General features: G+C 40.9%; 1 protein-coding gene across 4 annotated transcripts; it reads left to right on the top strand.

Moving 5' to 3' along the window:
* SLC16A14 (solute carrier family 16 member 14) lies at positions 1–25,492 on the top strand. Of its 4 annotated transcripts, none has more exons than XM_072143376.1 (6): positions 1–231; positions 11,779–11,862; positions 12,826–13,089; positions 15,987–16,130; positions 18,052–19,026; positions 23,919–25,492. In XM_072143376.1, exons 3-6 carry the CDS (start codon positions 12,927–12,929, stop codon positions 24,068–24,070), a joined length of 1,434 nt encoding a protein of 477 aa, XP_071999477.1. In that variant the 5' UTR covers positions 1–231; positions 11,779–11,862; positions 12,826–12,926; the 3' UTR covers positions 24,071–25,492. The 4 variants fall into 4 exon arrangements, with proteins under 4 accessions (XP_071999477.1, XP_071999474.1, XP_071999475.1 ...); XM_072143373.1 differs by having other exon boundaries at positions 2–231; positions 12,826–13,093; XM_072143374.1 differs by having other exon boundaries at positions 2–242; positions 12,826–13,093.
* The last annotated feature ends 1,640 nt before the right edge of the window (positions 25,493–27,132 follow it).

Genomic DNA, 27,132 nt, shown 5'->3' with positions numbered 1-27,132 from the left:
GTATTTGTCTCTCTCCGCCAGTAAACCAGAATTAGCCGGTATCTGAGAGCCCAGTGATCCCGGAGCGGAGCGAGCAGAACCCGGGAGCCGGGGATGAGGCAGGACCAGGAGCAGGACCTGAGGCCGCTGCTCCCTCCGCTGAGCGGCACCGGGGACCATGGTACCGGCTACTTGTATATGGACCGTGAGCTGCTGAGGGTCCAGAGGAGACATGTGTGCAGCTGGGAGCAGGTACTGCCTGGGTATACACCTATATATTACCTATATACTGCTTCCCTATGGCAGGTATAATGTGCAGCATATCATGTGCAATACTGGAGCAGAGTGACATTAATATTACATGCACAGTATGTATCATGTGTTCTATCAGGTGAGAATAAAAGCATATGGATTACAGATATATACAGAGGTAAGAGAAGGCATGTAACAGTATAGAAATACAGTGTATACGATCAATAGTAATATCAACAGTATATTAAATACATATATATGTATGTGTATATACCATCTCCCCTATAGCTGTATACATAGCTGTGCCCCGCTCCCCCTCCTGTCAGTGAGGTTACTGTAGGGCAAGTGGAGAGGATATACTCTGTATACGGGTAGATGCCCCAGGGTATGACACAACCTCATCCCACACACTATAGTAATTACTCTGAAACTTCAGTTTACCTGCATATAAGTATATAAACTATATGGGGGGAACGATGGTGTATATGATTGTTTCCGTACCATAAACATTATTGCCAGCATGAGAGAAGATTTCGGAGACAACAATGGAAACATGTCCAGCTCATGGCCATGGCAGGTATGTTTATATACGGTCAGAAACCAATGTCCTCATGTTCACTATATAGATCCCATACCTATCTATATAATACAAACATCCACAGCAGTCCTCATGGACAGGTTAAAAAATTGCTAAATTGTATTGGAGTATAGTGTCATTTTTCTTTATTTGACTACAGTATCTATCTCTCTATCTGTCATCATCTATCTCATATCAATCATCATCTATCTCATATCTATCTATTTCTCTCATATTTATCTATCTATCTATCATCTATCTCATATCTATCTCTATCTATCTATCTCCTATCTACCTATCTATCTCTCTTCTACTCTATCTATCTATCTATCTATCTATCTATCTTTCTATCTATCTGTCATTTATCTCAAATGTATCTATCTATCTACCTAGTATCATCTGTCTATTATCCATATCTTTCTATACATTTAGCACAATATCTCATATCTATATCCATCTATCTAAATATCTTACGCCTATTTCTCTATCTGAAGTAGGTCAGACAGCAGTAACTTTGGGGGCCCTCCCCTTGGATGCACAGCGGACACTCAGTTTTCTATTCTGGGTATGTAAGCAGGAGTAAAATGTATCTCATGCAAACATGGGATCAGGTTGGTGTAGCAGATTCCATACACCAGCTACCACTAGCCCACAAGGCTGCTCTTGTCATGTGCACTGTGGCTCACCTTTATCCTGACACACTGCTGATTTTCTGCCACAACAAATTACAGTTTAGCCCCCCCCCCCCCCCCCCCAAATCTGCAGCTGCAAAATCTCCAGCAATAATGAGGCGTTATTGTTATGATTGCAAAAGTTGAAATCCGCAGAATAAGGTGACAAGCTGCAGATTTTAAGTCCACACCATAAATCCTATCCACTTTATTAATTAGCAGCCTACATTTCCATAGCAGAAAACTGTGGCATAATGGGGGGGGGGGGGGATTGGCGGGATTCCTGACTGTCCGTCTACTTCAGGCTTTGTACACCTGTTTTGTAGCATACAGGCTCTAATAAAGGTCCCCAAATGTTTCAATAGTATATTCTGCTCCCTTATGTCCCCCTTCTTCTCACATATTTTGCAACCCATGTTACTCTTTTTTTTCACAAAAATAGTCCCCCGTGTTATTCTTATTAGACACCCTGCCACTCAATGTATCAGTATCAGATTGAGGAGGATGTCCACTTTTAGCAAATAATTGATACTGTTTGTCTAATGAAAAGTTAGACAATTTTCCAATAAAGTTTTTGTATCAGTTCCTCGTGGTGTTCTAGATCTCTGCTTGCTGTCAGTCACATGAAACACAAAGATGAGTACAAACCTGCAGTAGTTCTTTGTCCTCTCATCTCCCAGGTCAGTGAGTATGCTCGTGTTTTTAATGGAGAGAAAAGCTGCTACTTAACTCAATAGGGCACATTTACTAAGGGTCCGCGATTCTGTTGGGTTTCCCAAATATTTCCTTTTCGCGCCGATTTGCCCCGGGTTTTTGGCGCACGCGATCGGATTGTGGCGCATCAGCACCGGCTTGCATGCAACAGAAATCGGGGCGCGTGCCGTCGAACAACCTGACTCATTCAGACAAACCGCAGAATTTAACGACGAAATTGAGTTGCAAGATCAAGCACTTCCATGCACCGGGAAGAAGAAGGGGAAATCCGGCAGACCTCAGCGGGGAAGCAACACATGAAGGAAATTGGAATAGTGAATCGCGGCAGACCCAAATCCTCGTCGGACAAAGCACAGCGGGGATCGCAACAGGGCCGGGTAAGTAAATCTGCCCCAATGTGTCCATTAGAACAAAAAATTGGACTTTTTAATAGAGAGAGCTGGCACAACCCTACACTCATATAATAACTGGCTTGTACCACCAAAATTGACATGTTGGATTATTATTATTATTATAACTTGTCTGTGTAAACATTTATGCCAAGAATTCAATCAAAAGTTTCTGAAGACCTCTAGAACATGTACAAATTTGCATCACCTATCACCATTTTTCAAAATTACAACTAGTGACAGGTTCCCATAGAGCCCTGTAAACTAAATATCACCCTTCTTTTAGGTAAAAAATGTTTTCCTTACATCCCCATAAAATCAACTTTATATTATTTTAACTGGCATCAGAGTGGGTGTGTCCTGCTTGGCCGGCCCCTCTCATCTACTCCTCCCCATGCCATATGCCACCTACCATTTAGCAGCACTTCATGTTATGTGACCAGGGTGATGTCATCTGAGCTCCTTTTCCCAGTAACATTTGCTTTACCCAGTAACATTAACATATACCCAATTTATGTATCTGATCACATGAAATCACACCATGCCTCCATGGACTTCTACTCTCCCTCATCCTCCTTGGAGGTATGCTATGATCAGATACATACATGGGGTAGATGTTAATGTTACTGGGTAAAGGACCTTAGATGACATCACCCTGTTCACATTACATGAAGTGCTCAATGATGTAACAGAATTTTCTCCTATTAAAGTATAATATAATATGTAGTGCTCCATTAATATCATTGGCCTCAGGTGAGTTGCATATACGTTTACAAACTGATTTTTTTACATTCCAGCCATTTAGGGATAAGGTTGGAAGAGGTTGTCCAGGATCTTTGAAATGGTGGTTTGTTCCCTTTCTGCCAAGCACACTGCTGTACATAGTACGGAGGTTGTGCCTGGTATTGCATCTCAGCCCTGCTTACTTGAAGGTATCTGGAAGAATAAACATGTCATCACTGCCGGTGACAATTAAGCTGCACTCACCAGAGTGTCGCACAGTTGTGAATATTTAGTGGCATTTAGTGCCGACGGGTCCCTGGGCGACTGCAAGTGCTAACAGAACAACATTTTAACCAAAAGAATAGCAGTAACAGCTCAAAGCTTTGTAAGAAGATTGTTCTAATCTGTTTTTTGGCTTTATTGTTAACATTCTTACATTTTCTGGCAAAGAATGATCATAAATTCAGCAAGTATTGTGCAAGGTCTTACTAGTATGGACCAATGTAATGTATCAGGGATTCGTAAACCTGTTTGTACAGTTGTCTTCTGTTTGTAGGGGTTTGGATTGGTTTGGGAGTAGAAGAATAACATGGAAAGGTCTTGGGTGAGCATACACGAGATTGGAAGACTTTGAGCACCTATATAAAAATACCTATATTTAATAAAAATATATTTTTATTGTTCATTTGAATCCTATCTATACAATAGAGCAACTTTCTGTCTAGTCTTTGTACAAAATACACAGTAGTGTTTCTGTGAAGAAAGGAGGGAGGGGGAGACATTTATTAATTTGGGTGCAGGGTGTCTATGGAAATGTGCTAGAATTTTCATAATATAAACCTCAGCTGCTACAGAACCTCATAGCACACACTTCAGCTGCTGCAGAACATAATAGATGCACACAAATACATGCAGACACATGCATATAGACACACATACAAACACATGGATGCAGACACAAGCATGTTGACAAACATGTACACACACACTCTGCTACAGATGCCTAATAACTTGCACAGAGGCAGACACATGTATGCAGACACATGCATGCAGACACACAGGCAGACACATGCATGCAGACACACAGGCAGACACATGCATGCAGACACACATACAGACACGTGCATGCAGACACACAGGCAGATACGCATGCAGACACACATGCAGACACACAGGCAGACACAAGCTTGCAGAGACAAGCATGCAGACACCTACAGACACAAGCATGCAGACACACATACAGACACATGTATGCAGACACACATACAGACACATGCATGCAGACACACAGGCAGACACAAGCTTGCAGAGACAAGCATGCAGACACCTACAGACACAAGCATACAGACACATGTATGCAGACACACATACAGACACAAGCATGCAGACACACAGGCAGACACATGCATGCAGACACACAGGCAGACACATGCATGAAGACACACAGGCAGACACACATACAGACACATGCATGAAGACACAAAGGCAGACACACATACAGACACGTATGCATACACAGAGGCAGACACAAGCATGCTGACAAACATGCACACACACACACACTTGGCGACACATGCCTAATAACTTGCACACAGATAAACATGCAGGTAAATTATGCACACAGACACATGCATGCACTTCAGCACACTTATATGTATTTAATAAAGATTATATACATTTATTTCTCATATATACTTATTCACAGTGGAGTATATTTTGGGGGTAGGACTAATAATTCAACACTCTGAAAAGGCTGAAAATGAATGCTAGAACTTATTTTCAGTATACGACTTATTTTTTGGAGAAGCACATTGGGTTATAAAGGAAGGTATACACAAGGCACTTTGCTGAAGAAGAGGAAATACAAACTTTTCAACATCAGCGTCTGTTAGAAAAGACATTGGGGCACATTTACTAGGAATGTGTGAAACTGCACTATAAGTGCGCTGCCCGTGTATAATGCTGGGTGCGAAAGATTCATTAACAACGTGCGCCAGATATAATTCTGACGTTTTCTTGCACTGGCCTGATAAAGAGTTCACCAACTTTTTTGTGGTGCACTTTTAACATAGGGCGTGCAACACAATTTGCGCGTTAAATATGGCGCACTGACCGACTGAGCACCAGAACGCCCCCACAATAGCAGCACGGACACTTCATAAATACCTGTGCAAGCCGATCTAAATAAATGTGCAGAAGCGTGGCACAGAGCCCTTAGTAAATGTGCCCCATTTTCTTGTAGCTTGGCCAATATATGGGCACTAGTGAAGACATCCAGGACACACAGATCTTCCCTCCTGCACTGACAGGAACACATCATAGCTGAAGACTGAAACTCGGGACAGGATGAAAATTCCATATTAGGGGAGGTCTAAAAGGAATTGGGATTGGATCACAAAACTAAATACAATTTAGTACTTAGGGGGTAATTTTGTTGCATTTTTAGCTGACTCCTAGTGTCAGTGCTCCCGGCTGCCACGTCCATCACAAGGGTTTGTCAGGGGGAACTAGGTGAAGGGTCAGACCTTGTTTTTCTGCTTTACATTGTGCTATAAAAATTAATAAATGATTCTAAGGGAGACGTTTGCAGGGCTGAACATTGTACCCTGTCTTGTCCATGTGCCAGATGGGTCTGTAAGAAGCTCCATACACGTGTGTATCCAGACTCCACATTATGCGGGCACAAATGATCTACTGTATAATAATAAGGTGAAACTGGACCTCATCCAAATGTGGGAGACAAAGGAAAGGCTGGGAATGAACTGGGTAGAGCCGGTTCTGTGCTGTGTGTTTTCAGGATACTTTATCTACATGGCTTATGGGGTTACATCATTTCATTTTGTTTCCTATGGTTTTTATTAAAGGGGATCTCCAGTTATGTGTTTAATACACATAATACCACTGTACCATGACCTATCCATGACACCAAGTGTTTCCTTTTGGAGAAAACAGGTTTGACCGATATCACATACATCACATCCTTTTACCTGTTTCTCCATTTAATGGTGACATGTCTTAGGCTCAGTTCACACCCGTATCTGAAGCTCTGTAAGGTCAGCACAGGACCATTTCGTCGGTTCAAAATGACGCCTAAACGAAAGCCCAACGGACTCCAGTATAGTCAGTTGAATCTTTTTTTGTCTCTGTTACACTCAGCACTTCTGCTAAATGTGTTGTTGTAATTCTAGAATGGATAGGCTTCCGTAAGGGTCTTGTTTTTTGCACCCGACATTCTTTCAGGATCTTCGTTGCTTTAAACTTTTGCAATGCAGAGGTTGGAAGCCATTGGGTTAACCCACAGTACGGTGCAGTAAAATCTCATACACCTCATACAGTGCTTCAGGTTTGTTTTTATGTCCATTTCTCACTCCCCACCTTCAAAAATCCATAACTTTTTAATTTTTCCGTTTACAGAGCTGTGGGAGGGCTTATTTTCTGTGTAAAAAATTTTACTTCTTATTTATTATTCCATGGAGTCTTCTGGAAAGATTGAAAAAAAACTTCCAAATGTGGTGAAATTGGCAAAAAAATACCATTTGCGTCACTTTCTTGTGAGCTCAGTTTTTTAGACTTTCACTGTGCGCTCCAAATGATATGTCTACTTTATTCTTTGGTTCAGTATGATCACAGTGATACCAAATTTATACAGGTTTTATTGTGTTTGAATACATTTCCAAAAATTAAATGAATGTGTACCAAAAAAACATTTGTTTCGCCATCTTCTGATGCTAATAAATGCCGCTAGCAGTTAGCACCAATCACAGGTATTAGAGTTGGATGATTGCTGCAATATGCAGCAAACCCCATCAATCATTGTATGAAGACGGTTCACCCCGTGTTCCCTCTTCATACACCCCCCGCACCTCTGTGCTGTACATGTATGTCGCAGATCGTGAAGAGGTTAAGATCAAAGTTGTCTGTCCAAAGACAAAAAGAATAGGCACTTATTTAGTACCTTTAAATGGAGCAGTAGCTGGGAGTATAGGTATAGAACATTTCATTTACTATTCATTTAACCCAAACCATTCTTATATTACAGGCAGCTTATCCCCTATCAATATGTTTTATTGTAGCCTAAGGGCGATGCCACACATGGCGTTTTTGGTCCTTTTTAGAGCATGTCTTTTCAGTCCATTTAAAAACGAATGCGTTTTTTTAAACGCATCAATTTTTTACAGTTAACCATGTGTTTGGCTGCTTAGAACCTGTTTATCTATTAAGATAAATGGGAAAACCGGTCAAAAACAGATGCTTTTTAAAAACGCATGCATTGGACTGAAAACGCATGCTCTAAAACGGACCAAAAACGACACATGTGGCATCACCCTAAAGGATACGATTAGTTGATTGTATTCACATGGGTCATCATCAGAACCAACGTTCAGATCTAAAAATAATCACAGAATTTTCTGATTTCTGGAAGGATTCTATACAAAGGATGTAGACCGACCTCTGTGCCTTACTCCCATAGAGTTCCTGGAAATATGAGGAAGAGTCTATAAAAGCTTAGAAAATCATTATACATCCCTATACATATTTGAATGTCTCACTTTGTGGGATTAACCTTTAAAATCTGTACATTAAATAGGTTGGTGTGGACTTTGCATCCTGCTGATGTCGTGGTGTTGTCAGCATTTACCCCTACACCTCAGCATTGATGCATCATTTGTACATTCTTCACACTATGATGAACCTCTGTGTCCACCCCAAATCTGGGAGGATACTGAGGGTTCTGATCATTTATAAAAGCTTTAGTTGTCAGCTCATCACTCCAGTCATTGCACTTGTATCAGGTAAGAAGGTGTTATCATAATTCATATTTATATGTTTCATTTATAAGTATTATATATTTATACTCGTGTGTATATATAATGTATAGTTACTGTATATATTTAGCATATATATGTATGTGTATATCAGAGCTGTATATTTTTAATGTTTTATTTCACTTTGATGCTTCCTGGATTCACTTTTTAAAAAATGTTAATCATTGTTCATCATATTAATCAAATATTTTGCAGCAATTTCAAGTTCACAAACTTAGGTATCCAGTATTATGTATCTGCCATCCACATGTCACGTGGCTGAGACTTTCTCACTCATGCAATGACTACGCTAGCAGTTATTTTTAATACATGTTATTTTTAATACATGACCCTGAGCATGTATGGAATCTGCCACATTTAGTATAGTAATGCGAGTATTAGTTACACCATTGTATATACTTATTGTATTTAGTGTAACATTTAATATCACTTGCATTTATGCAGAAGCCAAGAATCTGTAACCTTGGCCATTGTTCTTATTTTGTTTGCTAGGTTTTTAATATTGATGTTTTCTGCTGAGGATAAGGTGCACCCATTTCTAGGAAGCGCTTTCCGGTGTGTTTTATGTGTGTCTTGGTTTAGAAGGATATGTGTGGATCTTGAAGAATGTAGAGCAAGTAGTAACTAATATGTGACACATTTCAGCCCCTCATGAACTTTAATCTGTGCCCTTTGTGTCTCAGTAAATCTTCACAGAGCACTATTACACAGGATTATGATTTATGGACCTGATTTAAGGACCTTGACCCATGAAATTTTCGTACATCTGTTCATGCTTTCAATACACAAGAGTCATTACAGGACCCTTGAAGGTCCTCCATAGGTCCATATACAACAGATTGAAAGCAGGAAGAAGGGACACATCCTCCATTCCCCAAGAAGCTGATTCTATTATCATATGTAGGAAGTGATTCCAGACTTGGGGCTATAATATTCATACAGCCCAGGGCCCATGGCAGTCTGAGGGTGCAGGCACACGTTGCGTTTAACGCATGCGTTTACAGTTGTGTTTTGTAAACACAAGTGTTAACTGTTGTTTAAATCTCTCTTCAGCTTTTGCAATGCATTTTTAAACGCATGCGTTAAATGTGATGTGTGACCGCACCCTGAATCCGCCTCTGGTCTTGCCTCTTGTTGCTAATTCAAATAAGGTTTTTTAACGGACTGGTTAAAAACGGACCACAAAACGGGTTCAAAACGCCATGTGTGGCATTACCCTTAGGCTACATGCACACTGCCGTGTGCCCGCCGCACCGTAGCACGGCGGGCACACAGCAGCGCGGGGAGAGGAGGAGGAGGTAAGCGCAGCTCACCCCCGCCCCTCTCCATAGCGATATATGGCCGCGGCGCCGTAATACGGGAAAAGATAGGACATGTCCTATCTTTTCCCGGGCTACGGAGCGGTACGGTGCCGCACGTCTGCTGCACCGTACCGCTCCCGTAGGGCGCCGTGAGCCCATAGAAGTGTATGGGGGACGTATATCGGACGCATATACGACGGCCGTATATACGTCCCCCATACATGTGTGTGAATGCAGCCTTAGGGTGTATTCTTAATGGATGAGAACATATCAGTAAGAGAAGCTACTCCTCCATTTTTGTTCCATTCCAGTCCTAGTTTAGACATCAAAAATTGCATCTGAAAAACTGCATGTGTGAATGCAACCTTATGGAAGTTAGATGCACCCAGACACATAAATTGTATCTGTATAAATTGTATTGTAAAGAAAACATAATAGTAAAATATCTTACCTGTACACATTCTTCACCTGAGGAGGGGGGTTGAGTCGTTTAATACTGTTGGACTGTCCATAGGATGTGTGCTTCCTTACTGATGATGATTCCTTACTTATTGATCATCAGCTTTTAAAATAACATTCTCAGTTGCATTCTGTAAAAGGATTTTGATGGGCATTGCAGCCTCTCAATGGCTTTGTTAGCATTTTGCCCTATGGTATTATCCTTAAAGGGGTATTCTAGATCTCTGCTTGCTGTCTTTCTATAGAAAGCCTCTATTTTTACTTTAAGTCAATTGAAGTCTGTCCCTGGTCACGTGATGTCACACAGGTTCACGGCTCGTTATATCACATGTACATCTGTGTGACATCACATGACCAGGGACAGGTTTCTGTTCACTTGAAGTTTTCTAAAGCAGGACAGCAAGCAGAGATTTAGAAAACATCTGGGAATTAATACAGAAAATGTTTATTGGAAATATAACATTTTATTAAACAAACAATAAAATTTACTTGGGACAAGTATAATATCCATGACAATGTATAATATCCATGCTGTATGTTCCAATTTTTTGTATTGTCTAAAACAAATGTAATTAATAAGAAATATAGAGACACAGCATATGCGTGCCAGCGTATAATTATGCCCTTGTCCCCTGACAGGATTGAGTGATGTATTTTGGTGTATTACCACATTATTCAAGTTTGAACAAGGTGATAATACACCAAAACTTTGCATCATGGAATAAACTGATCACCCTTTGCCTCGCTATATTCCGGAGTGTTGCCTCTTTCTTGTTTGTAAACTTAGTTGCCCAACCTGGGGCTATACGGCCGAGCACCCAATCTTGCTGTGCTAGATAGATAGAATAACAATAGAGACTGTGACCTATCCACAAAGATACATTGAGTAAAGTTTTCTAGCAATAAATTAGCTTTACTAAACAAAACCAATCCAAACATGTTATAGGTTGGGCTGACATCCACCTTCTGGAAATGTGGAGTCTTGCCAAAGGCAACTCCTGGGCGACATTATGTTTTATTAATTAATTAATTAATTTATTTTTTATGTAGAGAAGTCAGAAGACACATGGAACCCAATATACAGCACAAATCCAGTGCTACATTTCATGGGCCGCAAACATTGGATCATCATCATATGAGGTCCATCAGATGCCGATGACTGCAATAAAGACTACCTGAGCCGCAAACACAGGCAGCAATAGGACCTGCTCTGAGATTTGTGGCTCAGGTAGTTGACTTACACACCTTTACATAGGGCCAAGGAAACCACAGCTGTGTAAATCTAGGCTGCCTGTCATTTTTTTATATTGTGTATTTGGCATACAAATTTATCTTTTTCTTCTGTTGGTGTATTTGCACCTTTTTGCTGCGTATTTGTTGTTTACCGCCTATTTTGCGCTTTTTGGAATGTGTGTGATCATTTGATATTTTCAGAAATAATGTAATCTCCATTGATCCAACATTTGATGGATTTTTTGTAAGGAATGCATCATGCAACTAGAACAGTGTTTTACAAAATGACAACATTTATATCAACATTAAACCTTTATCTTGAAAAAAAACGTCACGATGATGATAATTAGAGAACAGCAATGACTGTAGATTATAATTACATTTTCTGAGGTTACATCAGTCGGGAGTGCACGGCCACAGGACATCACTATCTCTCACACGGCTCTGCTGGGATTTTGGTCCAGTCTCTTCCACAGTATCTTCTGTGACTATTTTCTCTGTGAGTTTCTTGGCCATAACTTTTTCACAAAGGATTTTCCATTGGTTCTCTATTGGGTTTAGATCAGGACTCTGGACCATTTCATTGTTTTAATGTTTTTTGTTTCAAGGAGTAACTTTCTCCATAATGACTAAACCCTTGACTTTTTCTTTCAGATTCCCTGCGTGTACAATGATCCCTAATTTAGAAGGAGTGTTTTAACTTGTGAACTTGTCACATGAGCCGTAGAGAAGTAAATGGTAAGACTACATCCTCCTTTTGACTGATCACAAGAAATGAATCTGAAGATCTGTGATATACAGTATATGTTTTTCAGCTGATAACACCCGATCATGGGCATTTGACACAAGTGCTCTGCATGTATGCTTCTTTTTTTTTTCGTATTACATTTTATTCATTTTTCAAAAGTTTTACAAACACCGCTCTTAGGAAGCAACTACATGACGAAAAACAAACCAACATTTACAATAATATATGGCCCAGCTCAACTGAGTTGGAACTAAGTATTAAACATTTATCATATAAAGTAACGGAATCAGAGCAACCTCCGTAAGATATGAGGCACACTCATATCTGGTGGATAATCAGAAATATGTAAGAAGACAGGATGAGGGGGGGGGGAGACCTGCTTGTATGCTTCAGAACAGCGCATGCACCCTGAGCATAAACAGAAATGTTTTCATTCCCTGACAGCAAACGGAGATCTTCAGAAGCAGAGGATTATTATTGGGATTTTCATGCAGATGATCAACAAAAAATGTCAATACCCCCCTCCCTGCCGCAACATGTGCAGTTTTGGATGCATATTTGTTAACTTTACAGACATAACCAATATCTAACGGTATCCACAATTTTTGGGAAATTAAAAAAAGGTTTGCAGGAAATTACATCTGGTTTCACAGCTCAGCATTGGCACTTACAAAATAGATTGGAAGAGTTTAACCCCCCTGTGCTATCTAACAGCTATGTAAAAGGGATGTCTCTCCCTCTCACACCCAGTGGTCTCCACAGAGGTAGATGTAGTGCCCTGTATCAGAAGAGCTTTGAACTTTGGACATTTGAATATTTCCCTCTCCTGGATGTGACTATGTATTTCCACTGACATTTCTTTTTTGTTTGTTGTAAGCAAAGTTGTATTTTTCATACTGTTTAACATCCGGTGTTAAAATAATGATCTACTGATGTAATATACTCTGATATAGGTCAAGATGTGCAGCGAAGGAGCACAAATGGAGAAGAAGCTGGATGGGAAGAAGGAAGGCAGAACAGACAAGCCAAAAGTGGACCCCAACATTGATGGGGGATGGGCATGGATGGTTGTACTGTCTTCTTTTCTTGTCCATCTTTTGGTTATGGGATCCCAGATGGCACTTGGGATACTGAACATGGAGTGGCTCGAAGAGTTCAACCAAAGCAGAGGTCTGACAGCGTGGGTCAGCTCCCTAACAATGGGCATTACCCTGATTGTAGGTAAAGGACTATAGTATTAGGCAGGGCCGATTCTAGCATATTTGCTGCCTGAGGCGAATATTAAAATGCTGCCCCCCCCCCACTCCCTGTTAAGTAAATCCTTAAACTTTACTAACAATTAACAACCCTACAGACAGCTGCCTGACACTGTGTGACTGACTACAGGATCTGAGAGGCATTAGTGGCATCTAGTACCTTATGTATGACAATCTCTTCCATCAGGAGGACTTTATTCCGGGTTCTCCAATCCATGACGTATCACTGCTGAATTCACGGCCGGATATCTTCAGCTCCGTGCAGCATCTCCACCCGGCGTCCCTAAAAATACCACAGTCACTTACAGTATAAAGTCTCCTGGAAAACAACACTGCGCTCCTAAATAATATATACCCCTCACAACACAACTGGCCGCACGCTACCCCACTTATAAAACATCCCTTCATTATATAGGGATAAAATCTATATACATATAATATACTGTATCCCATATACAGCCCCTGCAGCTAAGTAATATACTGTACCCGATATACATCCCCCCCAGCATAGTAATATACTGTATCCCATATACATCCCCCCAGCTTAGTGATATAGTGATATATAATATATACAGCACCCCCCAGTATAAAATGATTCTGGCCCCATATAATATATACTGAATCCCCCCCAGTATAAAATAATTATAGCCCCAAATAATATCTATAGCATCCCCCCCCAGTATAAAATAATTATAGCCCCAAATAATATATATATATAGCATCCCCCCCAGTATAAAATAATTATAGCCCCAAATAATATATATAGCATCCCCCCCAGTATAAAATAATTATAGCCCCAAATAATATCTATAGCATCCCCCCAGTATAAAATAATTATAGCCCCAAATAATATCTATAGCATCCCCCCCCAGTATAAAATAATTATAGCCCCAAATAATATATATATATAGCATCCCCCCAGTATAAAATAATTATAGCCCCAAATAATATATATATATATATAGCATCCCCCCCAGTATAAAATAATTATAGCCCCAAATAATATCTATAGCATCCCCCCAGTATAAAATAATTATAGCCCCAAATAATATCTATAGCCTCCCCCCCCCCCAGTATAAAATAATTATAGCTACAAATCCCCAAATAAAATATACAGAACCCCCCCGCCCCTAGTATAAAATAATTCTGGCCCCATATAATATCTATAGCATCCCCCTAGTATTAAACAATCATAGCCCCAAATAATATATATATATATATAGCATTCCCCCCAGTATAAAATAATTACGGTATAGCCCCAAATAATATAAATATATATTGCACCCCCCCCCCCAGTATAAAATAATTACGGTATAGCCCCAAATAATATAAATATATATTGCATCCCCCCCAGTAATAAAGAAATAATTATAGCCCCAAATAAAATAGCATTCCATGATCCCTTCCCCCCCCCAGTTTAAAATAATTCTGGCCCCATATGATATATATAGCCCCCCCCCCCCCCGCAGTATTAATTATTAGCCACAATTAATTAAATACATGAAAAATAATAAAAATCATACTCACCTGCAGGCAGCTGCTCCCTCGCCGCGGCTCCGGTGTTCACGCGGCTCTCCTGTGAGACGCGGCTCCGCACAGTGACACAGGCGCCGCGCCATGACGTCATGGCGCCTGTGTCACTGCTTAGAACGGAGCGACGCAGCTGCCGGAAAGGCGCTGCGTCGCTCCGCATATAAATCGCGCCTGTGTCTTAAAGAGACAGGCGCGATTTATTTAGCTGGTGGGCGATTCGGGCGTAATGGACGCCCGAATCGCCCACTTTAGAGCGGCGAATTTGCCGCCCTTTACAGGGACCCGCATTCTGCCGCCTGAAGCGAGATTTTCATCTCGCCTCATGGCAGATGCGGCCCTGGTATTAGGTGATAATACTAAGCTATGATCATAAAATACTCCTATGAAATATATTCAGACTATAGCTGTATGGTCTTGTTACTAAATTTATATTATTATTTTTAAAAATTTATTTTTAAAAGTACTGAGCAACTTCATATTGCAATTGCCATTTGGCAATGTAACAAAAAAAAAGTTAAGTAATAACTTAGGCATGCTGTCCTTTTCCATCTCGATGATGCAAGTACATTTGTTTTTTGAATTGGGGGGAAAGGAATATGGTTATCTCCAGCCAGAAAAGGAATATGCAAATACATTTTACTGGACAGAAAACTGAAGACATTTTCATCCAGCGCTGCCTTTGGAAGTAGGATCTCTGTAAGTCAATGCCTAAATACTAGGATCCTTGGGACACTACTTAGCAGTGTGCCAAAATGTTTCCAGCTGCTGTTTCCGAACTTTTGCTCCTCATCATTGCAGAACAGGAAACTGGTTTAATTAGGAGAGAGGCCTTTGTAGTTAGAGAAGGTGGATATGTCTCATTGAGGAGGCTGCCTTTCGAGTTATCTGGTGTTTCACAGGTCAAAAATGTAAAGAAAACTGTGTCTTTTGCACAGTCTCTAACACAGGTATTCCCCTGCTCTGCACTGATGAGGAGTAAAACAGTATCTGCCTGTTGCTTTTATTGGCACTGGAGGAGCTTTTCTCCTTTCAGGAAAACATTTATGCGTAATCCTTTCCCAGAATTATGACTCGGTCACACATGGTCTATAGGACTAACGTGGTCTGTAAAGGCAGCCTATGCCAGGAAATATATTTTCCTCCTATCTCGTGTTAAAGCAAACTTTTCTTATGTTGAACTTCACCATGCCAGGTCCATTGTTCTCCCAATAATGTCCACTTGGAGGTAGACTCCCATTCTGATTCCCAAGCTGAGGTCTAAATTCATGCATGGACAGATTTATAGGTAATATACTATTTATTTTTCTATGTATGATCTTTTTCAGGTCCATTTATTGGCTTGTTTATTAACACATGTGGATGTCGGAAAACAGCAATGATTGGCGGCTTCCTCACTTCTCTCGGCTGGGTGCTCAGTGCATTTGCCACCAATGTACACTTTCTGTTCTTTACTTTTGGAGTGATGGCCGGTAAGTAAAGATTGTCTATGTGTAGTGACGTTGTTTCTTACGTTTTAACAATTCCTCAGTCATATATAAAATTAAAGTGTAACTAAAGTTTCAACAAAATTTTATACAAGTAAACTTTGTAATATACTGCATTAAAGGAAATCAAAGCATGATAAACCAGGGACACTTACTCATAGATCCAGGCAGTGTGACTGTGGTAATCTTCTGGTAATTTGTTATTTATGGCCTCCTTCCCTCTAAAATCAACTTTTATAATTATGCTAACTATCCTGAAGGGCTCTGTGGGCATTTTCAGATCCCCTCTGTGCTGCAGATTCACAGGCAGGAGCACTTCCCCCTCTCATTGTGTGCTGAAACTTCCTTTCTTGCCATGAGATTACAATAGGGAGATGGATGGCTGAAGTACTGAGAGGGAGGGGGAGACAGTATAACAAGCTGTGAAGCTACAGCATGGAGGATGCTCTGGTAAGACCAGTAAGAGCCTCATTAGCATCATTTTAGATTACCACAATCAAGGTTTCTAAATCTATGAGTAAGTGTCCCTGGTTTATCATGCTTGATTTTGATGGTAGATTTTTTTAAAGAAATGTGTTCCCTTTTCCTTCTTTTCCCTTTTTTATTTAATCAGACAGTTTTCTTTCTGTCCCATACTCCACTTACAGCTCAGAAAAAGGAGAAACTGATAATGTTTCTAATGCTCCTTAGATCATCCCTGGATGGTCTAATCACCTTAGGGAAATATGCTCTAGGTATAAAAGTTAATCTTTAGGCGTTGCAGATTTTATGCACGGATTTTACAGTAGTATTAAAGTGAATGTGATTTGTAAAAAGTAATGTAGACAATGCAGTTTTTTTAAGCACAGAAATTGAGGCTCAGTGCAGAAAATAAAATAAAGGTCATGTTACTTTTCTTGTGCATCCTTGCGGATCTTTGCATGCGTCTTTTTTTACATTGGGGTCTATGGGAGAGTGTAAATCTGTATCAAATCTGCCTCAAATCCCCAACATGATGCGGTTTTGATGCAGATTTTAGCTTAAAATTACGTCAGATCAGGTGAAACCACACAAGTAAAGAAAGCACAAGCTGAAAATCTGCACTAAAAAATGCAAAACACTAAATAGATAAATCTGCATAAAAACTGTGCTTACTGGATGTGGATTTAAAATCTGCATGACAATGTGTGCAGACAGCCTTAGCCTTCTTACCTCTCAGTAGAGGATGGACCTCAGAAGGCTAACTGCTCACTACAGGAGTAATAAGCAGAATACAGGAACAGAGAAGCTGCTTTAACATTGAGTTACACTATTCAATATTACACTATTCGTGATCACGAAAATATAGAGTTATAGAAGGTATGCAAATTACCCTGGGGCGCTCAGGCTATGTCACCCGAGCTCCTTAGGGAGCCTCATATTTAAATTTATACAACACCGCCCCGTCCCCCCCCCCCTTAGCGCTACCGGTCCTAACCTTCACCTGTTTATGCGCTGTGTTGGGGGAGGTGTATAAATTAAATTACAAGGCTCTCTCAGGCACCCGGGTAATTTTCATAACTTTTATAACTCTATATTTACTGATTGCGGCATATAGAGTTATAATAAAAGAAGTTCCTTAAAAACTTCTTATTAGGAAACATCTACCATCAGTGTAAAATGTCCTATAAATTGAAATGTCATAGCACCATGGCTGAAGCTGTGAGGTCAAGTTGGCAATCTTAATTGGTGTTGCCCCGTGAAACTGAGCAAGAGGGGATTTTCATGTGCATAAACACTGGTAAATAAAAACCCAAGATTTCTCATGATTTAGGCCTTATATTATGCTAAGAAAGACAAGTTTATGACGCAGGACACCTCATTTATTTAGCTTATGTGTGATCTGGGAGCTGGCGGATGTTGACACATATTTTATGCCCCTTTTTAGGTATTGGAAGTGGCATGGTGTATCTCCCCGCAGTGGTGATAGTAGGCCAGTATTTTCAAAAGCGCCGTGCGCTGGCCCAAGGACTTAGCACCACAGGTACTGGGTTTGGGACATTCCTTATTACCGTCCTCTTGAAGTACTTGTGTGCAGAGTTTGGCTGGAGAAATGCCATGATAATCCAGGGAGCAGTCACCCTCAACCTGTGTGTATGTGGAGCACTCATGAGGCCCCTGGAGTCCAGAATGCAATGCAGTGCGGAGACTACAAGAGATCACCAAAATATGAAAGAAGCCTCGCTGCTAGATACTGATACTGTGAAACCCAATAATGTGCTGCACGACGGAGAAGATGGCGAGTTCAGAACGGACAATGGAACATCATGGACTAAGGAGGACACAAGTAACGAGATTGTCATAAAGGACATTAGCAGACTGGGAATCCTGAAGTCCCTGACCCGGATGACTGTGTCCGTGAGATCCGGCTTCTGGACCTGGTATTCGAGTTACTTTGGGGCAGCCTCTCTATTCACTAACAAGGTGTTTGTAGCGTTTGTCCTGTGGGCATTGCTAGCCTACTGCAGCTTTGTCATTCCCTTTATACACCTCCCCGAGATTGTAGAGCTGTATGGGATGTCAGAACAGAACAACATCTTTCCTCTGACCTCAATTATTGCTATCGTGCATATTTTTGGAAAGATTATCTTAGGTTTTCTTGGAGACCTGTCCTGTGTCAGTGCCTGGAATGTCTTTATCGCTTCCAACTTTACCCTCGGTATCTGCATCCTTATTCTCCCTCTTATGCAAGTATATGCCGCCCTGGCCGTGGTCTGTGCACTTATAGGGTTCTCTAGCGGCTACTTCTCTCTCATGCCTGTTGTGACTGAAGATTTGGTGGGCATCAAGCAACTGGCAAATGCCTATGGGATTATCATTTGTGCCAATGGGATATCAGCACTTTTGGGGCCTCCATTTGCAGGTAATTACACAATTTTTGTCACACACAATTCATGTTTACATGTTCATTACATCTAAGATTATGGGGCAGATTTATCAAGCAGTCTGAAAGTCAGAATATTTCTAGTTGCCCATGGCAACCAATCACAGCTCAGCTTTCATTTTTACAGTGTTCATGAATATTTTAAAGGGGAGCTGTGATTGGTTGTCATGGGCAACTAGAAATATTCTGACTTTCAGACACTTGATAAATCTGCCCCTATGTGTAAGTTCTTATTGGTTCAGGGAAGTAAGAAGACTTCTTAGGGACACTTTGCAGTTAAAGGTCGACTTGCAGGCATGTGTAAATTTACAGACATTGATGCTCCACTGGGGGATTCTGGGAAATAGGCATATTCCAGGACTAAGGAAAACATTGCCTCTTGGCTAACTTGTAACTTAATTACACATGCTTCATGACCAGCACAGAGAAGACTATGTTACTTTGACTTGGGGTGTGCATCATTGAGCAGTGACAATACTTACACGATCATAAGGAATTTATAAGTATTACTTGAAGTGTGTGTGGTTCAATTTCCTAGAAAGCAAGTGAAGAAGGCAATAGAAAGCAATGTAGGTAACGTAGGGCAAAATATTAACCCCTACGCGCACAACGACATAATAGTATGTCCTTGCAGGAAAATACTTCCCACACCGGGACCTGGTATTACGTCCAGCTTCTGGCACCGGCTCACACCACATTCTAACACCGAGTGTTAACATGCCGTGGTCAAGTTAGGGTGTTTCCCCTAAGGATCGGACCCCGGGTGCCGCTTACCGGGGATCCGACCCTCTTCAGGTCTGTCAAGTGCCCCGGTCTGGCATCTGAGCATGCGTCAGCCTGTAAAATTTGACAATGCAAATCTGTTCTGATTGACTCTCCTTCCATTTTATGTCCGGCCATGAACCCTTACAGTATCTTACCACCACACATGGGGTATCGGTAAACTCGGGAGAAATTGGGTATCAAACTTTGCAGAGCTTTTTGTCATTTAATCCATTGTGAATATATAATTTTCCGCCCAAAATGAATGTATTATCCAAAAATATTACAATTTGTAGAATGCACCTCTATTTTGTTTTAACCCCTATAAAACACCTAAAGGGTTAGCAAACTTATTAACAGTTCTTAGTTGTATGACAAGGGGCATAGTTTCCATAATGGGGTAATTTACATGTCTTGCTATTATTTAGGCCTCTCGCAGTCAATTTAAAGTTGAGCAGGTCCATCTTAAAAAAATGGCACCCAGATTCTAAGCCTCATAACATTTACTAAATATGTGGAATCTTATAAAAACCAGGCTAACATAGAGCAGACATTTGGGGAATGTAGCTTATGAGTTAATTTGGATGCTATGACTGCTTCAAAAGTATAAAATTTAGAATTTTGAAAATGAGGAATTTTTAAAAATTTTTGTCAAATTTCTTTTTTTCATAACTAAACACAAAAGATATCCAAAATTTTAAACTAATTGTAAGAACAATGGGGGGGATTTACTAATTCTGGCACAAGCATGACTGTCAGCCTCGGAGATCAGTCTCTGGAAAGCACAGACCGACGTATTAAAGTGGTGCACGGCTGTAAGTAAATAATGGGTAAACAGTAATAATCAGTCGTGCGCCATAAAAATGCCGACATCAATGAGATGTGCGCCAAAATCTTACATGGACTGCGCCTTAATTTTACTCTCTTGCACCTAAAAATGCTGACAAAGTACGGACGGATAATCTGGAAAAGTTAGGCCACACCCACTTCCGCCAAAAAAAGACAAAAGAGTCAGGATAGTCAGAAACATCTGTTCTTTATGGCACAAACTCATTATAAATGATCCACAACAGTTCTGCGCCCAAAAAAACTAAAGATTCTGGCATTTTTTAGGTGCAGATACGAAAATACATGCCCCCCAATGTGTCACAAGAAACCATTCTCAAATCCCCTGGATATGCTAAAGCGTTCCAGAGCTATAACCACTTATAGTGACAAGGGGCAGATTTAAAAAATGGGGCTGTGTCCTTGAGGCCATAATAGACCAAATCAGAGTTTTTTTCTCTAGTCTCTGCCTGAACTCCGGCGGAGATTTTAGTAAATGAGGTGAGCCGAATGTTCCTGCCCTGCTCCCGCCCACTCTCTGCACCGACATGCCCATAGTGGTGCGCAGGTCCTGAAGTGATTTATATGGTATGGTAAATCCCGGCCAATGTTTGGTCTGGAAGCTATGGCCTACATACAGTCTGTTTTTTTTTATGGACCTAAAGTCAGGTCAGGTGTGAAACCAAGGGTTTTCCTCTTTAAAATTACTTATGGATTTTTTGTAATAAAACACACAGCTGTATAATCTCCCTATGTGTGTGAGAGGTCAGCTGAATCGTGTTGTATGATGAAAGACATTTTCCAAGGGATTGAGTCACTAACCGTATTAAGATATTATTTAGTAGAACTATGAACCAGTCAGCTATTGAGCTCCCGGCACAGACTTTAATTAGATTTAGAGAAAAAAATCTGAATAAAAGAAAGTGTTATAATGAATCAAGGCCAGGCACAATGTGTACCTGCAGACATTGAACTAGTATCCCATTTAATAGAGACTTCTGGGGTTATTAATCATAGGTTGGCACTCGTGTGCTGGTGTATGGTAGCCCTGCCGAGCATCCGACACAGCCGGACAGATCAAGAGACTCCGGACTCTGAATGTATCTGGTGAGGGCCTGGCATAGGTATAACCATAACTGGTGAATTTTCACCTATGAAAATTCGCCAGCTGCAGCGAGTGCGCAGGTGCCGCTACAGGAACGTCCCACCCCACAATGGCCTCTCCCACTTCTTTACGCCCCACTGGCATTGGAGGTGGTGAAAAGGGGAAAATAATTGCAGGTGCTAGTAGTAAGCCACTGGCGTGGTGCAGAAGCCGTTATAAGTACCACCTTTCAGGGTGATATGATATATGGGCACTGGCTGAAGCTAAAAAATCCTTATTTAGGATTTTTTTTTCAGTATGCTCAACTCACCTAATTATTTCCAGGAACTTCATACTGGCCCTTTTTAGTCTATTGGGGGAATTTAAAGTCCTGTGCAGCCAAACAATTCTACATCAGATCCTGCCTCCCGTAAAATTTTGCTATAACCTGTGCAACGGGTACAGCGAACTCTGCTGCCTATCAACATATACTATACGGACATTTAAACTCTATGTAGAAACCAAACGAAAGAAAACAGAAACGAAACATACCAGTTTTTAATGGACCTGCAGGCCTGTGTGAATGAGCCTCGGGGTGCAGCCACATGTGACATTTGTATTGCGTTTGTAATGCAAACGCTCAGGGCAAACGCATGTGATCAACAACCAGCAACCAGTGGTTCCACTAGGGTAACTTGTTTCTTAGAAGAAATTTTCGGACCCCTTCCCGCAGCTGGGCTGAATGTAAAGTTAGATAAACACTTACCATTAAAGTCTATAAGAGCAACGAAAATAGGTGCGCTTATAGACCTGACTATTTTCGGTGCTCCAATAGACACACTGGGGGTCATTTACAAAGGGCCCGATTCGCGGTTTCCCGACGTGTTACCCGAATATTTCCGATTTGCGCCGATTTACCCTGTATTGCCCTGGGATTTTGCCGCATGCGATCGGATTGTGGCGCATCGGCGCTGGCATGTACGCGACGGAAAACGGGGGGAGTGGCCAATACGAAAACCTGACTGATTCAGAAAAACCGCTGCATTAAAAAAAAAGTGTCGCGGGACTCGCGCTTACCTTCACCAGGAATAGGCCGGTGAACTACCTTAGTGAATCCCGGCCGGACCCGAATCCACCACAGAGAACGCACCGCTGGATCGCGAATGGACCGGGTAAGTAAATCTGCCCCATTGCATGCACAGCAAACTCTGTGGACAGCGGGGGGAGGTGGGACCCGCCTCTTTCATGTCATAAAAAATCTGTGGATATCTCATAAATATTAAAATGAGCATATCCCTTTAAGGCTGATTCAGTAGGAAGTATGAATATAAGTCATTCCTATACATATATCCCATTCCTTTTGAGCACATTTCACCCTCATGTCTTGTTTAAATCCTATAAGAAAGATAAGAATTCCAAAATTTGGCAATTAAAACTGCTATTTGTCCCACAGAAACAAGCCCCGTTTTAGAATTTTTTTTTGAACGGTTAGGACTCTTAAGAGGGGAAAATATAAAGATATTGCATGGTAAGAAATTCCCCCTATTTAGATAAAACATAGTGGGGCACATTTACTTACCCGATCCTGCCGCAGTCCCCGCTGTGTGTTGTCCGATGATTATGCACACGGTCGCGATTCACAAAGATTGTGCGGCCGATTTCCTGCTTGTGTCGCTTCCCCGCTCAGGTCCGCTGGAGTTCACCTTCTTCTTCCCAGTGTATGTAAGTGCATTGTCTTGCGACACAATTTCAGTCCAAATCAGTTGGATCGTCCGACGGCCCGCCCCCTGAAAGTCGGCATGATTGCACCAAAATCCGATCGCGTGCGCCACAATCCCCTTCTCAATAGCTGTCACAGCTGTGCAAATCCCGAATATTTCTAAAAGCCGACGAAAGTGCAGCCGCGGGACCCTTAGGAAATAAGCCCCAGTGGGTCATATTGTGAGGAATTTTACAAGGGGCTCATTCTTAGTTTTGCTGTGGAGCTATATATTTGTACCAGTATGTGAATGGTCCGGCCAATCACTGCAACAGCAGAAAATGAAAAAGTGATCATGCATATTTTTTTATATGTATGAGAGTTTGTTTCTACTGTAGAGCTGATGATTTTTGACTATTCAAAAGCATTTGGATCATGAATATGTATTTATTAGGATACAATTTGATGACAATGACCATAGTTTTTACTTGCCTCCTTTAGGTTGGATATTTGACATAACACAGAAATACGACTACTCTTTCTACGTATGCGGCTTGCTCTACATGCTGGGAATTATCTGTTTGCTGCTGGAGCCTTGCCTACAACCAAAGGAGAAAAATCGTGAAAAACCTGTTGAGAATCGTGAAGTCTGAAACCAAGGAACAGGAAACCTTCATATTTGTAATTCTTATTGAGCTACAAGGCCACAGGAGGTCATATGATGTCTTTATTATGTCTTATATTCTTGGGTTTACATGGGCCGTGGACATTATATATCATCTGAAAAAAAAGACATAATATAAACTATTCAGTGCACTTATAAACTCTGTCTACTCAGATATTCAGAAACCACTTACAATATGCAGATATTTGCAGTCCAAGCCAAATCTAGAACTGTAAGATCCTCCCAGAACCTCGGGGAGGAGATCATAGGGTCGCAGGACAAGTCTGGGTATTTATGACTGGGATGTGTCTGGGTGATACAATGTGGGGAACAGAGATTTACTGCAAATTAATATTGCATATTTTTCTATAATAATGGACACATTTTTATTTCTAAGATAATGGGGCTCATTTACTTACCTGTCCGAGTCACGATCCCCGAGGTGCGTTCCCCGACGATCCTGCACTGTGCCGCGATCCACGTAGATCCTGCACCCAATTTCCTGCATGTGTCGCTCCCCGTTCAGTTCCGCCGGAGTTCACCTTCTTCCCGGTGCATGTAAGTGCTTGGCTTGCGACACAAATTTGAATGTTAAATCCTGTGCTTAGTCCGAATCCATCGGATCGTCTGACTGCCGACCCCCGGATTTCTGTTGCATGAAAGACGCCACTGATGCGCCAAAATCCATTCGCGTGCGCCAAAAAACCCTTCTTAATGCGGAGCACATCGGAAATCGTCGGATATTCTGATCCACGGTCCGCGGACCCTTAGTAAATGAGCCCCATTGTCTCACTGTAATCATTGGCGGTTATTCTGAAAGTCATTGCACAATATAAGTGGCTGCCATTACCAATATGGACTCCATAGACGCTCTACTGAGATATTTATAAAAACTTCCTCCAAAATCAGAATAAAGTGATAATGGGGATAATTAGGAAAGTCGCACCACTTTGTCTTCTGTTAGGACCATCTAGCTGTCCCTGTGCAGACACATGGCTACTCATAGATCAAACGGGGGACATCACTTTGTTTTAAGTATTGGCAGATATCAAAGTGATTAGATTTCCAGCCATTGGAGACATTTACTAGTGACATGTCATCAGTGTCTCTCCAGAGGCAGCTCCGCTAGAGGTTCAGAGGATGAGGGCCAGGGGTGTCTTTATGTGACACCTCTGGCAGGCACAATCCTTGAGTAGACTCTGTGTAGAATATATTTGATGGTGCTGTTTTCAAGCCACGTAAAATTTTTCCCAAACTAAGGGCTCATCTTAAAATAGTTGTCACATGGATGGCTATTACTGTTACCATATTACAAGATATATTGTTCTTAAAGGGACGGGACACATGACTAGAAAGATGCAATCAAGATCATCAATGATCATTTGTGGAATTTAATAGTAACTATCAATAAGAACCTTGGGTCTGGACCCATAGGTCAGCAGAATTTATTATTGGTATTGCTCATTATTCACACCAAAGTATCAGTTCCGCCTAGAACTTAGGTTAAATGGGTATTCCTATCATTGATATTCATATTAAATATCTTTTAAAGGGAACCTGTCATCAGAAATTGGCCTAATAAACCACTAGCAGTATGTTGTTAAGCGGCTGAGCAGCTTCTAGATCATATTTCTTTCAAGGCCTTGTATGGTGACAAAATCCAGAAAATTAACTTTGAAGTGAGATGTTACTTGGTTTTATGAAGTCAAGGAGGCGGAGAGTTTAACACTGAAGTCAAGTTCTCTCTGTCTTAAAATGCCCCTTTCACTGTAGCTGATGGCCCTGCATTTAAGGACATCATTGAGCAGATCTCCTGAAGTCTGGTGCATGATGTCAATCACTTTGGTGGAGGTGTTCAGAGGCAGGGAGAGCTTGACTTCAGTGTTAAACTCTCCTCCTCTCTGATTTTATACTACCAATTAACATCTCATTTAAAGTTCATTTTCTGGATGATGCCACCACCGTGCGTCATGAAAGAAACATGATCTATAAACTGTTCAGCTGCTTGACAACATAATAGTAGTGGATTATTAGGCCTATTTCTGATGACAGGTTCCCTTTAAAATGATGTTGGTCTTTTGACACATGTTTGCCAAATCATAGAGGGATTCAGACAGCTCCTCCATGAAATTACAGGGAAGCTATAGGATAACACCTCTAAGTTTCAACAGAGGGAGACCCTAGCTGTGGATATACCATAATATCATTATGGGAATACATTATCACGGCAATATATAGATAACCCACATGTTATATTCCCGCTAGAAGCAATATTCTTGATGACAATGCTTCCATAATATGACAATTGAAAATTTGGGGACTTCTAGTGGTATAAGTAGGTGTAGTGGTCCTTACAATAAGCAGTGCCAATCAGTGCCATTGGAGAAGACCTGTAAAGGTCATAGCCTCCGCATCCAGAAAGATAACAAGGCAGTTTGTGAGCATGACTGAATCTTGGAGAACAATCAATAATATTGGACCAAATTTTTTGTTTCAATGTGTTTTTTATTTAATTTTAGAATGTGTATTTTTTCCAAAGAATGTGTTTGCTGAGATATTGTTATTTGTAAACCCAACTAGTTCTGCAATCTTCTAGACTGTACTTGTCTTATATTATGCAATACAAGTACTTTGCTCTTCTTATAGGTTTTTCTTGTAAAAGAAAAAAAAACTGACAAGACAATAAACCAGAGGATAACACAGACTGGCCACAATTGTGTGAGTGTTGTGTCAGTTCTGATGGGGTCTTACGTGTCCACATAGATAAGCAGAGATCTTAACCTTTTGTTGTTGTTTTTTTTCTCTATTTATTTATAGTAAACATTTTTATTGATTTTTTTTTCACCTTGTGTTTTACAAACTTTTCAGTTTATTTTCTAATAACTGGGAAAATTGTAGAAAAGAGATTTGAAAATTATTATTATTATTTAACCCCTTTGTCACCCAAACGAATCGCATTAATGTAAGCAGCTCCTATTGCTACCCCATTTTTAGCAGTGATGAACTGCTAGCTTCATGGACCCCTCCGATAAAGCTAGCAGACACTGCAGT

This window comes from Engystomops pustulosus, chromosome 3 (assembly GCF_040894005.1).
Source record: "Engystomops pustulosus chromosome 3, aEngPut4.maternal, whole genome shotgun sequence".
In the NCBI taxonomy this organism is placed as follows: Eukaryota; Metazoa; Chordata; class Amphibia; order Anura; family Leptodactylidae; genus Engystomops; species Engystomops pustulosus.
Note: the sequence above shows the minus strand (reverse complement) of the source record. Positions and strands in the feature narration are given on the sequence as shown.

Bases quoted from the DNA above. Each gene is read 5' to 3' on its own strand.
- SLC16A14 (XM_072143373.1), top strand. The intron at 13,094-15,986 runs GTAAAGGACTAT...GATCTTTTTCAG, and splicing joins GGGCATTACCCTGATTGTAG to GTCCATTTATTGGCTTGTTT. The intron at 19,027-23,918 runs GTAATTACACAA...TGCCTCCTTTAG, and splicing joins TTTGGGGCCTCCATTTGCAG to GTTGGATATTTGACATAACA.